General features: G+C 53.1%; 8 protein-coding genes across 8 annotated transcripts; 3 read left to right on the top strand and 5 right to left on the bottom strand.

Moving 5' to 3' along the window:
* Positions 1-736: 736 nt before the first annotated feature.
* Positions 737-2,525, top strand: Z520_00141 (uncharacterized protein; the record flags this gene model as incomplete). Its single annotated transcript, XM_016770662.1, has 3 exons — positions 737-938; positions 1,002-1,661; positions 1,768-2,525. The coding sequence occupies 3 exons, from the start codon at positions 737-739 to the stop codon at positions 2,523-2,525; spliced, it is 1,620 nt and encodes a 539-aa protein (XP_016637572.1).
* Positions 2,526-3,389: 864 nt separating this feature from the next.
* Z520_00140 (uncharacterized protein) lies at positions 3,390-4,698 on the bottom strand (the record flags this gene model as incomplete). The annotated part of the gene is made up of 2 exons (XM_016770661.1): positions 3,390-3,928; positions 3,990-4,698. The coding sequence occupies 2 exons, from the start codon at positions 4,696-4,698 to the stop codon at positions 3,390-3,392; spliced, it is 1,248 nt and encodes a 415-aa protein (XP_016637571.1).
* A 423-nt stretch (positions 4,699-5,121) lies between these two features.
* Positions 5,122-6,321, bottom strand: Z520_00139 (uncharacterized protein; the record flags this gene model as incomplete). The annotated part of the gene is made up of 1 exon (XM_016770660.1): positions 5,122-6,321. The coding sequence occupies one exon, from the start codon at positions 6,319-6,321 to the stop codon at positions 5,122-5,124; it is 1,200 nt and encodes a 399-aa protein (XP_016637570.1).
* Positions 6,322-7,200: 879 nt separating this feature from the next.
* On the bottom strand, positions 7,201-7,805 carry Z520_00138 (uncharacterized protein; the record flags this gene model as incomplete). Its single annotated transcript, XM_016770659.1, has 2 exons — positions 7,201-7,660; positions 7,723-7,805. The coding sequence occupies 2 exons, from the start codon at positions 7,803-7,805 to the stop codon at positions 7,201-7,203; spliced, it is 543 nt and encodes a 180-aa protein (XP_016637569.1).
* A 536-nt stretch (positions 7,806-8,341) lies between these two features.
* On the bottom strand, positions 8,342-10,714 carry Z520_00137 (uncharacterized protein; the record flags this gene model as incomplete). The annotated part of the gene is made up of 5 exons (XM_016770658.1): positions 8,342-9,793; positions 9,847-9,878; positions 9,929-10,133; positions 10,191-10,492; positions 10,636-10,714. 5 exons carry the CDS (start codon positions 10,712-10,714, stop codon positions 8,342-8,344), a joined length of 2,070 nt encoding a protein of 689 aa, XP_016637568.1.
* A 379-nt stretch (positions 10,715-11,093) lies between these two features.
* Z520_00136 (uncharacterized protein) lies at positions 11,094-12,098 on the top strand (the record flags this gene model as incomplete). Its single annotated transcript, XM_016770657.1, has 1 exon — positions 11,094-12,098. One exon carries the CDS (start codon positions 11,094-11,096, stop codon positions 12,096-12,098), a length of 1,005 nt encoding a protein of 334 aa, XP_016637567.1.
* A 358-nt stretch (positions 12,099-12,456) lies between these two features.
* On the top strand, positions 12,457-13,985 carry Z520_00135 (uncharacterized protein; the record flags this gene model as incomplete). The annotated part of the gene is made up of 2 exons (XM_016770656.1): positions 12,457-13,470; positions 13,563-13,985. 2 exons carry the CDS (start codon positions 12,457-12,459, stop codon positions 13,983-13,985), a joined length of 1,437 nt encoding a protein of 478 aa, XP_016637566.1.
* Positions 13,986-14,475: 490 nt separating this feature from the next.
* Z520_00134 (uncharacterized protein) lies at positions 14,476-15,473 on the bottom strand (the record flags this gene model as incomplete). Its single annotated transcript, XM_016770655.1, has 2 exons — positions 14,476-15,221; positions 15,299-15,473. The coding sequence occupies 2 exons, from the start codon at positions 15,471-15,473 to the stop codon at positions 14,476-14,478; spliced, it is 921 nt and encodes a 306-aa protein (XP_016637565.1).
* Between the last annotated feature and the right edge of the window lie 2,225 nt (positions 15,474-17,698).

Raw genomic sequence — 17,698 nt, 5'->3', positions numbered from 1 at the left:
CGGCCATATCTGCTATTGATGCAACACAATTGGTTTTCCAGGCACGTCAGGTCGCACATGGTGTCCCTGAGCTTGTGCTGAAAGCCTGACTTGTGCAATATTCTTGGTTCTGGGAAGGCAAGCCTCGCCCGTTCAGCCCGCCGGGAGGATAGCCCGGAGACAACGGAGCAAGTCCAATCTCATTGGCGTGCCTCAGCAAAAGCACGCTTAGAGCTGATATCCAATGGCGTGGCAAAGCACTGAATTAGTGTTTGAACGATCGCCATCCCTGCGACGGTCTCGAAGCAAGCTTTTTGCTCCCGAACACGAACCCGTTTTCAAGGACCCGACTAGGGCAAGCCACCAGCATCGGAGGCCCAAGTTTGGCGGGTACCTCCCCGCCATATGATCATTCATCCTTCTCCGCATCATATCCTTCGAAAGAGACATGGACGACGCTGGAAATGTACCCGAAGGAATATCCGACAGCCGACGCAAAGGGATCTACATCCTCTTGCCGAAGATGGAAGCGGGTGTACGTTTGAAGCGGGGAAAGAACCAGGATTTTGCCCGCATTCCTTCAATATATCCCCAGGCTGGGGAGCATACACGTTTCATGGGGTGCAGACCAGAAGCTCACCTCTCCCTTGTATGTCCGCTGACGCCCTGAGTGGGAATAAGCATTGACAACATAAAGAAACAACGTAACTAAGCTGCTTGTTCCCTTTCTACAACTCGCAACTCGTTCCCAACCACCATGAAGCGCTTCTGGGGTCTTCGTGGACGCTGGCTCAACGCCGCTATCTGGGCCTTGGCCATGTTTGCGGTCATGATCTTTGGGTACAACCAAGCTGTGGCCGGTGGAGTGCTCACAACGGCATCCTTCAACAGGGCGTTTCCCAAGATGGACGTGATTGACACGACGGGCGCGCAGAAGCATTACAACTCCACCATCCAAGGTAAGGTCCTATACCAGCAATGACGAGGCCATCTAGTGTATCGGCGACTGACCACTCTCCCAGGCACCGTTATCGCTCTCTACACCTTGACTGGCACCTTTGGAGCCCTCGCCTGCACTTTTCTGGGCGATGTCCTGGGACGGCGAGGCACCATCTTTCTGGCCACCGCGGTCCAGATGGTCGGCGCCATCCTGATGGCAACGTCGTTTTCCTTTGCGCAATTCATCGTGTCTCGCATCGTCGTGGGCCTTGGGACCGGCGGTATCATCGCAACCGTGTCCGTTTGGCAATCGGAGCTCTCCAAGGCAGAGAGTCGTGGCGAACACGTGTCGGCGTTTGGCATATTCTGCGGCCTGGGCCTGGCTCTCGCTCTGTGGATCGACTTTGGTTTCTCCTACTACTCCGGATCAGTGTCGTGGCGATTCCCTTTTGCATTTGAAGTCGTCCTCTCTGTCATCGTCTTGACCTTCATCTTCACCCTGCCCGAATCTCCTCGCTGGCTGATCAAGATGAACCGTGTCGAGGAGGCGCGAGAGATTATCGGCTTGCTCTGGAACGTCGACGCCCACGATGAGACGGTCCAGAAGGAGATTCGCGATATTCAGGCGGCGCTGGAGCTCGCCGGGACGGTGTCTCTCAAGGCTTTGTTCAAGATGGGACCTCAGCGGACATTTCATCGGGTCGTGCTGGCCGCGAGTGTGCAGATCTTCCTCCAAATGACTGGTAAGTCGTTTCGTACTCTTTCTTCGTTTGTTATACGCCTTTGCCGGCAGAAGCTCTACTCTGCTTCTTAATTCTGTAGATGGACGTGGACTCATAAACTCACCAGGTGTCAACGCAATCACATACTACGCCTCGTCCATCTACGAATCCGACCTCCACTTTGACGCGACGGTCTCTCGGATCCTTGCGGCGGCGTCACAATTCGCCATCATCCTAGGCTCTTGCCTCTGCTCATGGACAGTGGACCGGTTCGGGCGGCGGAAGCTGATGCTGTTCAGCTCGAGCAGCATGGCCGTGTGCATGGCGTGCCTGACGGGGCTGGTGTCGAACCCGAACGACAGCGGCGCGCTCAAGGCGGCCGTCTTTTTCCTGTACCTGTACTACGTCGTGTACACGGTGGGCTTCCTGGGGATCCCGTTCCTGTACGCGTCCGAGATCGCGCCCGTGCACCTGCGCGCGGCGGTGTGCGGCATCTCGACGGCCGTGTCGTGGCTGTTCAACTTCCTTGTCGCCGAGGTCACGCCCGTGGCCTTTACGGACATCGGGTACCGCTACTTCATCGTCTACGCGGCGCTCAACGCGCTCTTCGTGCCCATCATCTTCCTCTTCTTCCCCGAGACCGCGGGCCGCAGCCTCGAGGAGCTCGACGAGATCTTCGCCGCCTCAAAATCTATTTGGGACCCCGTCCGCGTCGCTCGCAAATTGCCCCGTCGCCCCCTCAACGATTTCTTGCGTGACGAGCAGCAGCAGCAGCAGCAGCAGACTGTCATCCAGGTCGGGCCCAAGGGGTCCTCCGCCGGCGAGGGCGAGGGCGAGGACCGGGGTGTCCAGCATGTGGAGAATCCGGAGAAGGGGGAGGTGTGATTTTCCAGAGACGACCACGTCACACAAACTTCCCCCCTGCTTGCACATTGCCGGCTGTCTCGCTAGCCGGGCTGGCTATTTGAAAAGGGGGTTTGGGGGGACCTTTATTGGCGGGGAGATTTGGGGCAGACGAAAAGAGGAGGAGGGGGAAATGTTGGGGAAAGTAGGGATTCCCCCGTGGGGCCATGGGACTGAAGATCCCGGATGTAGCATGCATGCATGATATGTTGTGTCAAACCAGTGCCGGGGTGCAGCCATTAGTTACTACGTCCCATGACATGTCATATGTCCGGTGGACGCCAGCAGCAAGCGATAAGTAATCTCGAGCTCCCCCGTCCGGCTCTTCATTGCCGGTTTGATAATTAGCCAGCCCGTCGAAGATCCTATCGAGGACATTGACACGGCACCCACACGGCTAATTCAGGTAGCCCTTCTCCGTCTTCATGTCAATTCACTACCTCACACCAGTCGATTAGCCGAGCACAGATGATTTCGGCTGCTCGCTCAGGAAACAGCAGGCTCGTAGCCGAGGAGTTGCGGCAGTTCCTATTATTTCATTTCATGACATTATTACGGTTGAGGCCGGTGCGTTGAGAGATAAGGGTCAATCACGAACTGGAGATTCGGAGCATGAGGCTCCACAAAGACAGACTCAGCGCACTACTTTTAGGTAGCTTTGCTCTGGAATTTGTGACTGTTCGCTGTGTGGAATGAGAGGAATGCCACGCCGCTTGAACCAGCTCTATTCCTCCGTCCACTTCTGTCGTGTCTGTCGTGCATCGTCCATGGCATTAGCGAGCAGAGTCGTGCTCGGTGATATCTTGCCTTCTCCGCTGCCCCTTTGATGGAGAGCACGGGATCTCTTTAGTCCACCAGTGTCTGATAGTCTCGCGTGTCCCGGCCCGAATCCACATACCAGTATTGGCTGGAAACATAATTATGCTCTTTGCATTTTTGGATCAGTTTTGATGTTGAGAGGTCCTTGCGCTTCAAACAGGTGAGACATAGTCCGTGCAGCTCATCTTGGAAGAGGTTGACCTCGTTCTCGATCGTCCCACTCCAAGACAATCCACAACAAGCACATTCGTCCTCAAAACAGAGCGTGTTATCGTTAGGCTTCTGTTGCTTGGCAAGCTGCCGGACCATGCAAATGGCTTCTTCCAGAGACAAAGATCCGCTATCGAGACCGTATGGCCAAAGATCGAGATCAGATAATGCTTTGAGGTACTGTGCCACTCTGTATGCTTGCACATCATACACCTGCGGTACTTCTACCTTTCGGGTCAATGTGGAAATGACGAAACTAGTTTTTAGCCCACTGTCCTCGCAAAGGTGAACGAGCGCTTCGGAACTGATCCTGCTTAGCTCTTCAAGTTGAGCTTCGGCCATTCGTTCCAGAACGTCTTGGACAACTGTCAGTACCAAGGCACCGTACGAAGGAGACTCGTTCGGATACAAACTCACGATGAACTTTTGATGGAAGATGGTTGCGCTGGAGCTCAGAAATGAACTCCTCGTTTTCCCCATCCTTTGTGCGCCATCTCAGGTATGCCTGACGGGAGAAGGAATTAAATGCTCCAGCATCATCCAAGATATATGCTATGCTGATGAATTGAGCAAGGTCATTTTTGGAGGTCGAAAGCACCCTTGGTTTGTCCTTTTCTTGATAGAAGCGATGATGGAACCATGATCTTATGATCGCAGTGCAGCCGTATTTGTCCGCCGCAATCGCTATCGGCAAGGCGCACGAAGGGAATGCTCCCAGAGCGGCGTCCCATTTGTGGTGAAGGATCCTGCACAATTCCACCATGGTCATTGGCTCGTCCTCCGGCAGCTCCAGGATCGGTGGCTCGACGGCGCTTAGTGTAAGCTGACCTTCACGGAAAGACCCGTCCAACATAGCTTTGAATACCGGAGAACACATGGTCATGAACTTGCCAGAAACACGAATTCGTATGGTCTTTGGTTGCTCGTTCTTCTTGATATCCTGCAGAGCCGTGTCTGAGTCGTCATTACTGCTCCCTGAGTCGTCATTGCTGTTCCTTGACTTGTGGTTGCCGTTTTGAGAGTCGGTTTCGTCTTCCTCCGACATACTGCGATCACTGCCAACTTTCAAAACCAGGTCGCCGTCCGGGTCGACAATGACGAGCTCCGCTTCAAATGGAGAAGCCATGATGTGGGTGTGCTGTTCTGCCTTGAGTGAACGAAATGAGGAGTAACGGTATATTCAGAAGACAGCAAGCCGAAGGTCATGTCTGAGGTGACGGAGAAGTGGTGAGAGAAAAAGAGAAGAAGAGAATGAGCAAATTGAAGCGGCGGATCTGGCATTTAGAGGCAAATGTGACAAAGGTGAAGATAGAAATTCACATTAACCTGTTGCAGGTGAAGATGAAAAGGTTGGGGGGGAATCACATACTTATTAACCCTATGTCTTTGACGACTTCCAATCTGATGAGTTGCAGTGGTCCACGGTTACCAAGCATGTACCAGATGATTGTGTACCTTCCATTCGACACTTAACAGACAATTGCTTCCTGTCGCTGAATAAGAAAATCCCAACACTACTGCCCCGAACGACCATATCCTCAATGAGACCTTACTCGCACCATGAGGCATGCCTCTCACAGCATGGATCTGAGTCTTGAAGGATGTCGATGTCGGACACGGACACGGTCTCGTCCTTTGCACACCCTAGGCAAATGCCACGCGCCCTCTGGTTTGCTGCCTTGATCTCCTTGTCGAATAGCTCTACAAGGTAGGGATCCGGAATGCGTTGACAGTGAAGCTCTTTTGGGCAGTTCAGCTTTTCGTCGCGGAAGTCAAGTTCGCGCACGCGCTGGAGTTTGCGTAGCATGGCACCTGGTGATCGTCTGGAATTGACCTCAGGGTCGCTGCAAGGCAGGAGCGACAGAGATACGAGTGTAGCGCTGACGATCCCGATCCTTATGGTCTCCCCAAAGCAAAATCCGTTTTCCGAGGGGTTAGAATCGTTGGAGTTAGGATCACTGGGATCTGGCTCCGTGGGGATCGGGGCGAAATAGCCATACCACGTAGGCTCCTGACACAAAAATGCAAGCAGTGCTGGGCCGACCTCAGCAAGGTCATTGATGTAGCGCTTTCCAAAAGCGCACAGGAGTTCAATCAGACGTGCAGGCACTTCATCCTCATACACTTCCTCGAGCTTGGAATGGATCTCTGCTGGGTTAATGTGGGTGTAGAACGTCTTGGATGCGAGCGCAAACAGATCGGCATCATTGATGACATAGCACAACTTGAGCATTTGCGGTACACTTATATCTCCTTTCAGAAGAGACTCTGTGTCGAAACAGTCATTGTCGTCGCGGCCAAATCTCGACAGCTGGCTGCGAAACCAAGAGCGAAGAGCGTTGGTACACATGTACTTTTCTGCGAAGATACCAAGTTCATGAAGAGCCTTGTAGCCCTTAAAGTGGTGCACGCCGCGGCTGCAATGGATGATCTCGCAGAAGAGCAGTGTTGCCTGAGGATCATCCTCCGGCAGAGACACTGTTGGCGGATTCTCCTGGTTGAAGTGATGCTGTCCTTCAGCAAAGCGTCCATGCAACATCTTCTCGAAAACTGGTGAGCCTATAGTCAGCACCTTAGATGACACCAGGATGCGTAAAGGGGCCTTTTGTTGCAGCTCTTGGACAGTTTCGGAAGATTGGTGTCCATCTGCGCCAGTCGACAGTGCATCCCATAGCAAACACCCAGCTTCAAGTACGACGTCACCCAATTTGTCGACAACTTTTAGATCCAGGTTCTCTTTGATCGACATGCTGATAACCTGTCAAGAATATCCTCGAGCAGAGAAAGGTGCGACAAAGGTTGAAGATGTTATTCTGCGTTAGGCGAGTGTAGATCAAAGTTGGAATCGCATGGATCCTTGGCGATGGACCAAGAGACCCGAAGAGATGTTGTCGTCTCTATATATATATGTATGTGTAGTTGTGGCAGTATTTGGGGACCTGAAGTGGTGAATAGAGTGGAGGTGAAAGCATGAGCGTGATGCGATCTGGTCGACTTCTGACAGTGCCTTCGCGCTGGTAATAGGCAAATTAGTGACAAAGGAGATGGAAGCATGACTATGAACTGTTCGCGGTGAAGACTCTCAATGGACCATCCCCACAGTGCTGTCATTGTCTTCATGGCACGTGGACACATTTGCGATGAGAACAAAGCATCATTTCGTGGAAAGAACACGGCATCACGTACTGCATTCAGCAGCTTCTTTCAGTCCGCGAATCCGTCACACGTCATGATGATTGTGAATCAGGGAGCTGAGGAACAAGCAACAGCCGACTGCATAAATCAGATCATGTGTGGGCTTCGTACCGACGGCATTGGAAGAGCAGAACCAAGTATTTTCGGATGTCGATGAAGATAGCGGCTGTAAGGCCAGATCACGCGGTTGGGATACTTCCTCCCTGTGAACATATCAGCGCGGCCCAGCCCGATCGCCGTCGTTCGGAAGCAGGAAGCAAGAAGCAAGAATTGGATGACGACCACAATTCCCGAAGGAAAGCAGAGCCTAGATCCAGTTGTGAATGTAGTGCTTGAACATTTTGTGAAAGTGTATTTTAAAACCCCCAATAATGAATGACCTTACCTGCATATCCAATCAAAGACCATTCGAAAAAGTCATCGGCGCTCTGGTTTATGACCAAATGCTCTCCTGTTTCCCTGCCTCCAGCTCTTTGAGTTGTTGTCTCAGCACATCTGCCCTGAACGACCGAAACGCCTTTTTGATCCTCTCCTCACGATCTGGATTTCGGGCGATGGTTCTTCTGGCTGACCAGGACCCAGTGAGCAAGCCAGCCTCACCCCCCAAAAACAGACCAGCAATACCAAAGAAAGCGTATGTCACAAAGTCTCCTAAAGGCGTGGGCTGTAACAAAGGGCTGATGTCCGGAATAGCTTCTTCGCGACCGCTTGCGAAACGGACGTGCGTGGGCTTCTCGGCGGCACGGAAGGCTTGATACATGGCATTGCGGTTGGCTCGTAGACGGTAGGCGAGGAAGCCTCCTAGTGCAATACCGGCGAGTGAGCCGATGAGGGCGTGTCTGGAGGCTTTGGATGCAGCAGAACGCAGCAAGTCGCGGTCTTCTTCTTGTAGACTAAGTGCAGGTCAGTTGGTCCGATGTCAAAGATCTTAACTGAGGGCTGTGTGCTTGCTCACTCATGCTTGAAATGCTCTTCTGCAAGCCTCCCAAGTTCCTCACCCTGCGTTTTCCGGAGGGCTGCAAATGCTTGGCCAGACATGGTGCTTTTCTGTTTCCGCTCTTTGTTCGTCTACCAGAACTGCTTTCGGAGTCACAAACCACTGAGTTATGCTGTGGAAGAAGGAATGGAGTAATCTTTCATATCTAGATATGAATGAAAGTTCTTATAGCCATCGCCTGCGCAGTTCCGGAGCTCCAGAACAATTCGTTCACCATCTACGTCACTGAGCGAAGCTCCCGCACCACGGAGATGCTGTTCCGGCAGCATCCCTTAAAGAGCTAAATATCCGCCGTAGGCATCACCCGGCATTAGGGTGAGGGCCGCTGCTGAGCACCAGGGGTCAACTTACCCATTTACATATTGCCACCAAGATGGTCCCGGGCCAGTTTCCTCTATGAGGTGATAATGCAAGCTCAGCGTCACAGTCTGTACTGCCCAAAGAGCCCACTCACCTAGCAGTTCTGGAATGTATACTTTGCATTTATGAAGGAACTTACGTCGATGGTTTCTTGCACATACCTAGGTATACATGTCCTTATCCTGGAGCCGAACGAGTAACTTCTCGTTTGTAACAATCAAATCGGAAAGTGCCCAAGGCCCCAATAAACATCGGCACTCCTTGGCTTCTCTACTTCAAGGCCATAGCCTTGAAGTCGCTGCTTAGATTGCGTATTTCCTGACTCGTCAATTCCTTGGCCTGCAATAGGAAGAGACGTCGACGGCGTCGGGGCCTTTTTCTTTGCCTGGACGAATTCAGTTTCTTGCGCCTTGCCAAGCAGATGTCTGAGCGCCGCGACAACGGTTTTTATCTCCTGCGAGGATTCTGAATCGTTTGATTGCAGCCACACAATGTATGATGAGCTGAGTGTATCAAACACGCGGTCGCCCAGGCCTGCATAGTTGCCGCTATCGCCGCCAGCGATGGAAATCTGTGCATAATTGGGAGAACTTGGATCAGCCAGAGCAATCTCCTCCCCGAGCTCAACACAGAGGATGGCGGTTGCAAAAAGGAAATCCTGCGTAAGTAGGGACAGAAATTTCCAACCATGGCGACACAGCTGACCACCGACTCGAGTCTCGAGGTATAGAGCCCACTGATGCTGAAGGATTGTGAGGGCAGCCTCGATACAGACTTGGTATGAGTATACATATTGTTGATGATTTCTGCCAATGGACATGTATCTGCGGTGCAAGACAATCTGTGCTCTGTGATAGATGAAGGACAGAAAAGTGCAACGGACGCTGATAGTAGCAGAAGATTGCGATAAGGATGAGGGGCCTTGTGGGCGTGGTGTAGGTCTCCAAACGGGGATAATCGATTCGTAAGCGCTTGTAAGTACTTTGTCCAGTCTCAAGACCTCCGAGTACGGACAAGCATCCGCCGCCATCGTAAGATCATTGATCCTCCCAAAAATGGAGAGAAGCTGATTTTTGGCGACGTGAAATTGAGGTACAGTTCGGGAAGTTTCGGGCCTTTGAGGAGGCAATTCGAGCATGTCTTCGTCAAGGTCTTCCTCAAGGAGACTCCTTGGATCCGCAGTATCGCAAAGCGAAGGATTGATCATGCGCGGCAGTCCGAACTGGATAGAGAGATACATATCCCAGCCAACAAGCATGGTCCAGACCCTGCGGCGCCTCTCAGCCTCGAAGCAAGAGATCGAGGGGAAATGGGATCCGTCACGATGATAGCCGGCTCGGAAGGCAATTCGGACAAGGGTTCCCCATACCACCCAGGGGCCATGCAGATTCTTGGTCTCATCTCCCCTCAAGGCCTCGATGAATAAATAGAGCAAGAGGGTTTCCACTGCATATCGAGGGCCCTGGAAGTATTTACTCAGGACGAGGCACTGAATAGTCTTCTGACGATACAGCCGGACGAGGCTTTCTGGTTGGGACCCCGCTATTTGCAATCGGCGTTCCTCATTTGGGGAGAATTGTTGATATTGCACTGCAAGGCACATCAGACCAAACAACAATCCGATCCACATTGTTGACGCTGATGTCGGATCTTCCCAAAATCTGTCGTACTGAATTCAGTGTTAGTGGTGAAACGCTGGCTGTGATATCGCGGGGGCCCTACCTCTTTCTGAAAGGTCTGAGGATGAACAATCACTGTCGGAGTCAGCGCAGAGACTAGAGATGAGACGTATTCATCGACTGACTTGCTTCATTATCGGTATTGATAAAACATACGGCAATCAAAGTATCGACGAAATCCTTCGAAGGGATGGCCTTGAGAATGTCTTCTCTGTTGATTCTCTCAGAATATCCGAGGAGGTCAGGCTCTTCCTCTGCTGCCTCGTTGATTGGGTCGTCTTCGTCGTCAATTGGAGAACCAGTCTGGAATACATCTCTCAGTGCAGGAATCTGAATATAGGTTGGTCAGCTCTCGGCCCATGGAAGCTACCGAAAGCACAAACCTACGCCTCGCAAGATAGCCAGCCAATGCGCACTCCCAACATAACTATCCCTGCCTTGAGAGTATTGAAACCACCCATTTGTATCCGCAAGGAGTCGTGGATCCTGGTGATAGTCTTCTCTGTGGTGGTCCTGGTCTGGGGTTGAGAGCACCTTGTCCTGCAATGCCGGTGGAGTAGGGGCTGCCTGCTTCAAGGCACCCATCAGGTAGTCAACCTGAGTCTCGAGCTGTTTCACCCGGTCCCTGACATTTGATGCAGGCAACTGTTCCGGACTTTTCGTAATCGTTGACTCTGGCAGGCTGGAGTCTGGAAAACGGCAAGAATCACCAAGCCCCCGACGCGAGCAGTTGTGGCAGGGATGGCAGCGATCACACTTCAATCTATGTTGCCGCCGGTGAGCTCTCCAGCGTCTTAAGGGAGTAGGGGCAGCATTCACTTTCTCTTCCTACACAAATTGCAGGACAACTGAGGCTTCTCTCGACGTCGGCGAGCGGCCTTTGCATCTTGCTCTTCCAGGGACAAGCGCATGTTGCGGATATATGATTCACTATGTAGCACGCATCGGATATTCTGGATAGCTTGAGTAATATATTTGTGGGCGTTGCTCACAGAACGAGCCTTCGGAGAGAAGGAGCATGAGCAGGACCATGGATGAAGCGTAATACAAGTACTCCCGTACTACCTACCAGGCACTATTCACCAGGTAAAAGGCTCAAATTGCCCCGAGCCCGATCGTCCGACCCTCCGATGGCCCAAAAAGGAAAAGCGCGCAATGTCACACAGCCTTGCACAGCCTTGTCATATTCCTGCGGAAAATATCCCGGCCTCGTGGTCTTTTGTGTTGTTCCCAAAGTCTTCATGGAGTCGTGATCAATCGAGGGACTCTCCGCAACTAAAGGTAGGCATCATGGCAGACAGTCTCTATGGCATTAAACAAGCCTCGAAGACCAAAGCCAAGGAAATCTCCTCCTCCACTTCTCTCGCTTTCTCTACGAACTTGGCATCACTGATCTCCAGCTCGTCCTCTGCCAAACCAAAGGACACATCTGGCCGATCGCGTCCATCTAAAGACAAATCAGATATCTTCACTACGCACAATAAGAACGTCAAGAAACGTTCCGCCGCCGACCTCGAAGATGGCCAGCAACGCCACAAGACCCGGGATGATATCGGCTCGGTCGATGATGCAGAGTTGCATCGGTCCAAGAGAAGGATGCAGGACAAAGTCCGCCTATACAACGCCATGAAGCGTGGCGAATACATTGGCAAAGAGGACCATGATAACCGTGGTCTGGTCGATTTCGACCGCAAGTGGGCGGAAGATCAAGCAAAACGTCAGGGAGGTGACACTGACAGCTGCGAGTCAGATGATGGTAGTGTAGACGAAGAGGAACTTGTGGAATATATGGATGAATTTGGTCGACTCCGAAAAGGAACGAAAGCGCAGGCTGCGCGCGAAGAAAGAAGGAAACGTATGCAGGCCAACGCTGCTGAAGAAGAAGAACGACTTTCTGCGAGACCAACAATGCCGAGTAACGTTCTGTATGGAGACACTATTCAGCACCAAGCTTTCAACCCTGACCAAGCCATTGCTGATCGCATGGCCGAAATCGCGAAGAAGAGGGACAAATCTGCCACTCCTCCTCCGGAGACACATTACGACGCCAGTGCTGAAATCAGGACCAAAGGAACTGGCTTCTACACTTTCAGCAAAGACGCAGAAGAGAGGAAACAAGAAATGGACGCTCTTGAGAAGGAAAGACTTGAGACGGAGAGAGTGCGCAAAGAACGGGACGAAAAGAAGGAGGAAAGGAAGAAAGAAATTGAGGAACGACGGAGATTGATTGCTGCACAGCGCGCCAAAGCGCAAGCTGACAAATTTCTCAACGAACTTGACATCGAAGGGATTTGAAACAACTGTGAAGTGCTTCCTGCACTGGCTGAGGATTAGCCGACTGTTCTGTTCAAGGTGACGATGCGGCTAGTCACGGCTTTCACAAACATCACTCCTGCGTCAGGACTGCCTGCATCAGTCAGCGATATAAATACAGTCTCTGCAGCATTTTTTGAGATTCTTCATGCCTCCATACATCATGGCTGACGGGAACAGAGGTAGCATTGAGCCAGTTGGCCGTCCAGATCTCGCAGCGGCCATTCTCGGCTCGCTAGACCCGGTTGTCAGCGTCCCTATCTATCTAATGACAACTTTCTTTCCTCACTATCGACATGCATTTTCCAGTCGTCCTTGGGCCAAGAGGCTCCTGTCCACCATGCTTGTTGGAGGATTTGGTGTTCTGCTCTTCGTCCGACTGCTTCGCCAACTCTGCGGCCAGTTCCTTTGGAACGTCCTTCTCTACTGCACAACCATGGTTGTTCATTTAGATTCCGGAGACGAACTTTACCTGGCGTTGTGGTGGCTCTACCACAAGAAGAAATTGCGCATGAGGACCAACGAATATTATTATGGCTCTATCACAGACATGATCAATGCATCGCCGGAGAACCAACTCCATTTGGGCCTAGCCAGTCGTGGCAGGAATGGCAAGCTCGTCCTTGTACCGGATCCGACGAATATGGCATTGCACTACAGGGGCCGGAGCTTCTTTCTTCGCCCCGTTTCGGAGGGAGATGCCTGTACGATCCGTTGTCTGGGTTGGTCTATCAAACCGATTGAAGATCTCCTTGACGATGCGTACGAGGGTTACAAAGCCGACATCGCTAGATGCTCGATCTCACTCTATACCCCCTCTACGGATCCAGGAAAGTGGAATTCTTGCACACCGGTCTCTGCCCGGAGCCTTGAATCAGTCGAGACAGGGTTTCAGGTCAAGACGGCTCTTCTTGCCGACATTGACAGATACTTGAACGGCAAAGACTGGTACAGAAGACGGTCCATACCGTGGCGAAGAGGCTACTTGTTCCACGGGCCACCTGGCACGGGCAAGAGCTCGTTGGTGACAGCCCTTGCTGCGCATTTCCAGCTGCGAGTATATGCGATTACTTTCTCGGACGGGCTCACCGACGGTGTGCTTCATCAATTACTGCGTCGGATCAGTCAAGTCAAATGTATTGTGCTTTTTGAAGATATTGACAGTGCTGGTTTGACGAGGGAAGGTCAAGATGTTGATAGGGGTGAAGTCCCTGATCAGACCGAGCCCAACGAGAAGTCGGAGGAACTTTCGGATCCTCCGAGACCCCTCAAGAGCCGCAAGAGGTGCGCTGTCACTCTCTCCGGTGTCTTGAATGCGATTGACGGCATCGGTGCTCCCGAAGGCCACATTCTGGTATGTCAGCATTCTCTCGGTCGGCTTGTGGCCCTTGAGAGAAGTCTAATGGCGACTTAAGACGATACTGAGGAGGCTAACAAATGTTATAGATCCTAACGAGCAACTACGCCGAACGCCTTGATCCTGCGCTGACCCGTCCTGGCCGCGTCGATTACCGCTTGGAGTTCGAGTTGGCCACGAAGGAACAGGCTCACAACATTTTCCTCCGGCTTCAGGCGAGCAACAGCCATGGTGAAGCACGTGTCGGCCTGGAAGAGCTGGCCCAGGCCTTTGCCGACAAAATCCCGGAGAAGGTTCTGTCGCCTGCAGAGATCCAGGACTTTCTCCTGCACCGCCCTGACGATCCTGAGAGGGCAGTCCGCGAAGCCGGTGATTGGGTCAAGGGAGTGCTCGCAGCCAAAGGAAAGCAGCAGGAGATTGTTGACGGCGATCCGGACGGCCGCCGCGGGAACTCGTCAAGGCAGCGCCACGAGGGGCTCTGGGCTAATATCTTGGCTTCTATCTCCAAATAGTCCGGGCTGACATGTATTCGACACAGGCATTGCTCATGTACTGAGATAAACTTAACCTCGAAGGCAGCCTGGCGAAGTGGATGGGATGATGCTTTAGCCGCCCAGCAAACAACCCAGATGAACATAAACGTGTTGTATTCCGAACGATGGCATCCAGATATTGTCACCAACATGTGCTGGGTTGATCTTACTGCCTGTTCAAGTTCTTCATGAGATTGAGCTGCGCTTTCCTGTACCGGGCAGCTTTGCCCACTTGCATTCTTACAGAAGCTGCCACTTGAACAAACAGCAAGCAGGCAAGGTGTTCAGTTGTGGCGCTCCTACATCTACTTAAGAAGAGAGCTGTCCTCTCTCTTCGTAGAAGAGTAAGCATTCAGAGATCTTCCTTTGTGTCTCGCAATCACTAATGTGGCTGTGACTTTGACTCTCAACTTGACTCAGTCAGTCCCTTACCACCGTCGAGCAAAACCACCCGGCCACCCTCCTGGGATCAGAACGACGAATCAAATTGGCCCGAGTCATCAAGTTCCCATCCCGAGTCGTACACCGCCGTGTCCTGCCACGTATCTTGTCCCGTCGTCCACTCCGTGATCTGCACGCCACTGACATCTTGCGTTGCGTCCATACAGGTCGGGTCTGCGGCTGCTGTGCCGGTGTCGAAAGTCCCGGTGCCTGCGGTACCCACAGTGCCCGAGCCATTGGAGCCGTCACCGTATATCATGTTCGACTCTGCAGCCACGGCTGCGTTCGTGATGGACGCGACGGCGATGCTGCTGACGACCTCGTCGAGGAAGGCCTGCTGCTGGTGCTGGTGCTGTGCAGCGCCATTGGGTCTCGTCGGCCTCGGGACGTGATAGCTTTGAGGTCTTGACCAAAGAGCCTGTGGCGGAGTGCTGCTGATCCGCTGTCTCGTGGGAGGGACACTATGTCCAGCTGGTGGGCGCGCGGGAGCGGGTCCGAGGTAGCCTTGCGTCGGGGGCTTAGGAGAAGCAGTAGGACTGAATGGGCCTTGACTCGGTCGCGGCGACTGCTGCATGACAGGTGAGTGCTGAGGCCCTGCCGTCGCGTATGTCGAGGTCGGGCGCGGCATCCGCCCGTGCTCCGCCCGGTCGGCGGCGTCGTTGAACCTGGGAATCGGGTGGACGTGCAATTTGCTGGCGTACTGCACGCAATGAGCACACAGCTTGAGCAGTTGGTCACACTGCTGACAATGTAAGGGCGAGATAGGCGTCGTCTCTGAGGAGCAGGTCAACGACGAGCACACCCCGGCAAAAGGAAAGAAGGAAGAGGAAGAAGAGGAAGAAGACACATACTATGCAAGCAGAGACTGCACTGTTCCCCGCCATTTGCCACCAAGCCGTCAACACGCATGACTTTTCTCTGGCACTCCCGACACGACCTGGCGATCACATGGTTCAGGTTCTCTTCGGTGTAGACGTCGATATAGTCTGTGTGGGCATGGGCCTTGAGAGCCTCTACGGTCCGCATCGCTGGAACCAGCAAACACCTTTCGTCAGCAGAGCTATACCATCTCGACTAGCTAGCCTCTGGATGTTGGCCCAACGATTGGTTGTTGGAACTTACGTTGCGCACACTGCTGGCAGTAGATGCCACTGGCCAGCCACCCTGGCTTCGCGACTTGGAACGTCCACTGCCATGGCTCGTGGTTCAGCGGGTGGTTGTGACCGAGAGAGTAGCAGCTCAAGCACCGGTACATGGGCTCGTTCAGCTCGACGAAGCACGTCTTGCAGAAGATGACCGACTGGCCGAGCGAGAATGCCGTCGAGCACGCGCTGCAGTGGTTGACCGCGGCGGCGTCCTTGCAGCAGGAGTTGCCGGGCGAAGTGGTGTCGCTGCTTCTACTGGCGCTTTTGGCCTCGATCACCTTGAAGGATCGGTGCGGGTGCGTGTTGACGCCGCGCGAGAACCAGCACGCTCGACACAGCGTGTACGGGCATTCGAGACAGGCGTATCGACACGCCGCCCGCTTTTGACAGGACGAGCACGGCTGGGGATTGCTCTTGTTGCTGGGATCGTGGGTATCTCCATGCACCATCGAGACCGACGCCAGGGCATGGCTCGGCTGGTGTTGCAGCCAGCAATGCTTGCAGAACGGCAACCGGCAATAGGTACACTCTGCGAAGGTGATATCCCAGGGAATACCTAACATAAAAATTAGTCCCAGTTCACTCCCCAGCACGGTGGTTTTCATCTAAGGAGGCTGTGTGTGTATACCGGTTTTACAAAGGGCACATGTTCGTCCCGGGCCCTTGCCATCGAAAGCCGGAGCAGTCATTGCAGAACAATCAAGCGTCATTGGGGCGGGACTGTGGATGATCGAGCCCTTCCATTCACAGGGTACACAGAAAGATAGCTATCAAGTCGGTCTCCGCGGTCCACTGTCGGTCTGCTCGAGGCTCTACCTATAAAGGCGTTCGCCGTACGAAAGCAGCAGTTGGGAGATTGCAGATGGGAGGGGTATGGGCTGTCCGGAGATTCCCAGCCATTGAGACCTTTGAGCCTGCAACATTGGGCTACCCTGCAACCCCCATGTGGCTCGCCAGGCAGGCTGTGGACGCTGGATGGGGAGTTACCTGCACGAAGCTCGCCTGGCGTCCAGGGTTGGACTCTTAGCCTGGCCCAGGTTCTGGGAACTATGTGTTGCCAGTTGGGCTTTTCTGCAGGCCCCACTGACCAAAAGCAACCCTGTTGGCGGAGGACGAGAAGCTCTCCCCACGGTTGTCGAATGGTTCAGAATCAGGGGAGCCTGGAGTGAGGCTGAAATGTCACGGCTTCGCACTTTCGAGTACGGGGAGCTCGGTAATGTGCATACGGAGAGGCTGTCCATATGCGTTGTTTCTGTTCTATTTCCGGCGCATATGCACGATTAACCCATTGCTGCAGAGAGAGTTCAACACCCCCCCAACAATTATCATTCATTCCAGGCTGGCCCCCATCCCTTGAGAGAAGAGAGTTGGGAAGCAAAAGAGGGAAAAGGAGCGAGCAGAATCAGGCTGAGTGGCGAACCCAGACACAAACACACATACACACACTCTGTCTGCTTCTCTCCCTCCCTCAGCTGATCCTCGTGTCTTGCGACACTCATGCAGCCTGGCATGCAGCCTACTCGCCGTGAGCCCAACCAATAGACCCCAGCCCCGGCTTGACATTTCCGTGGCTTGGGCCCAGGTCGAAGGTCCACGAACCTATGAGATTGCGTGTGCAGCCTGGCGGAGCGCCTTTGCGACCGCATTGGCGAGCAAGAAGGGTGATGGGGGTCTCTAGCTCTCTCTGAATACGAGGTCAGTCAATCAACCGATACTCGTCCTCCAGACGTGGGAAAAAAGGGGGCGAGTTCTAGACTGGGCCTAGTTGGGGCTAGTGAGGCTCTGCGCAGAAGTTAGCGCATGTAATGGTGAGTGATGCCCCAGCCCCTTTTCAGCCTTACAGTTCTCGCATGCTTTGCTCACCATGACGATCGAGGGCAGTCCTGACGTGCATGGTACTCGTCTGTATGTACGAGGTATTGATCACGTATGCACCTGGTCATGTATTCACCAAGTACGGAGTATGTAACCGCGAGTGCCTTCCTCGCTGCACCAAGGTGCGAAAGTCGAACGATGATTGGACCCAAGGGCATAAAGTCTATCCCTCGCAAGGGCCTATCTGTGAATTGTCACACCTTGTGTTCTAGCTCGTCGGCCAGAAGGTGA

The sequence above is a fragment of the Fonsecaea multimorphosa genome, assembly GCF_000836435.1.
Source record: "Fonsecaea multimorphosa CBS 102226 unplaced genomic scaffold supercont1.1, whole genome shotgun sequence".
In the NCBI taxonomy this organism is placed as follows: Eukaryota; Fungi; Ascomycota; class Eurotiomycetes; order Chaetothyriales; family Herpotrichiellaceae; genus Fonsecaea; species Fonsecaea multimorphosa.
This window is presented reverse-complemented; position numbering and strand designations above follow the sequence as displayed.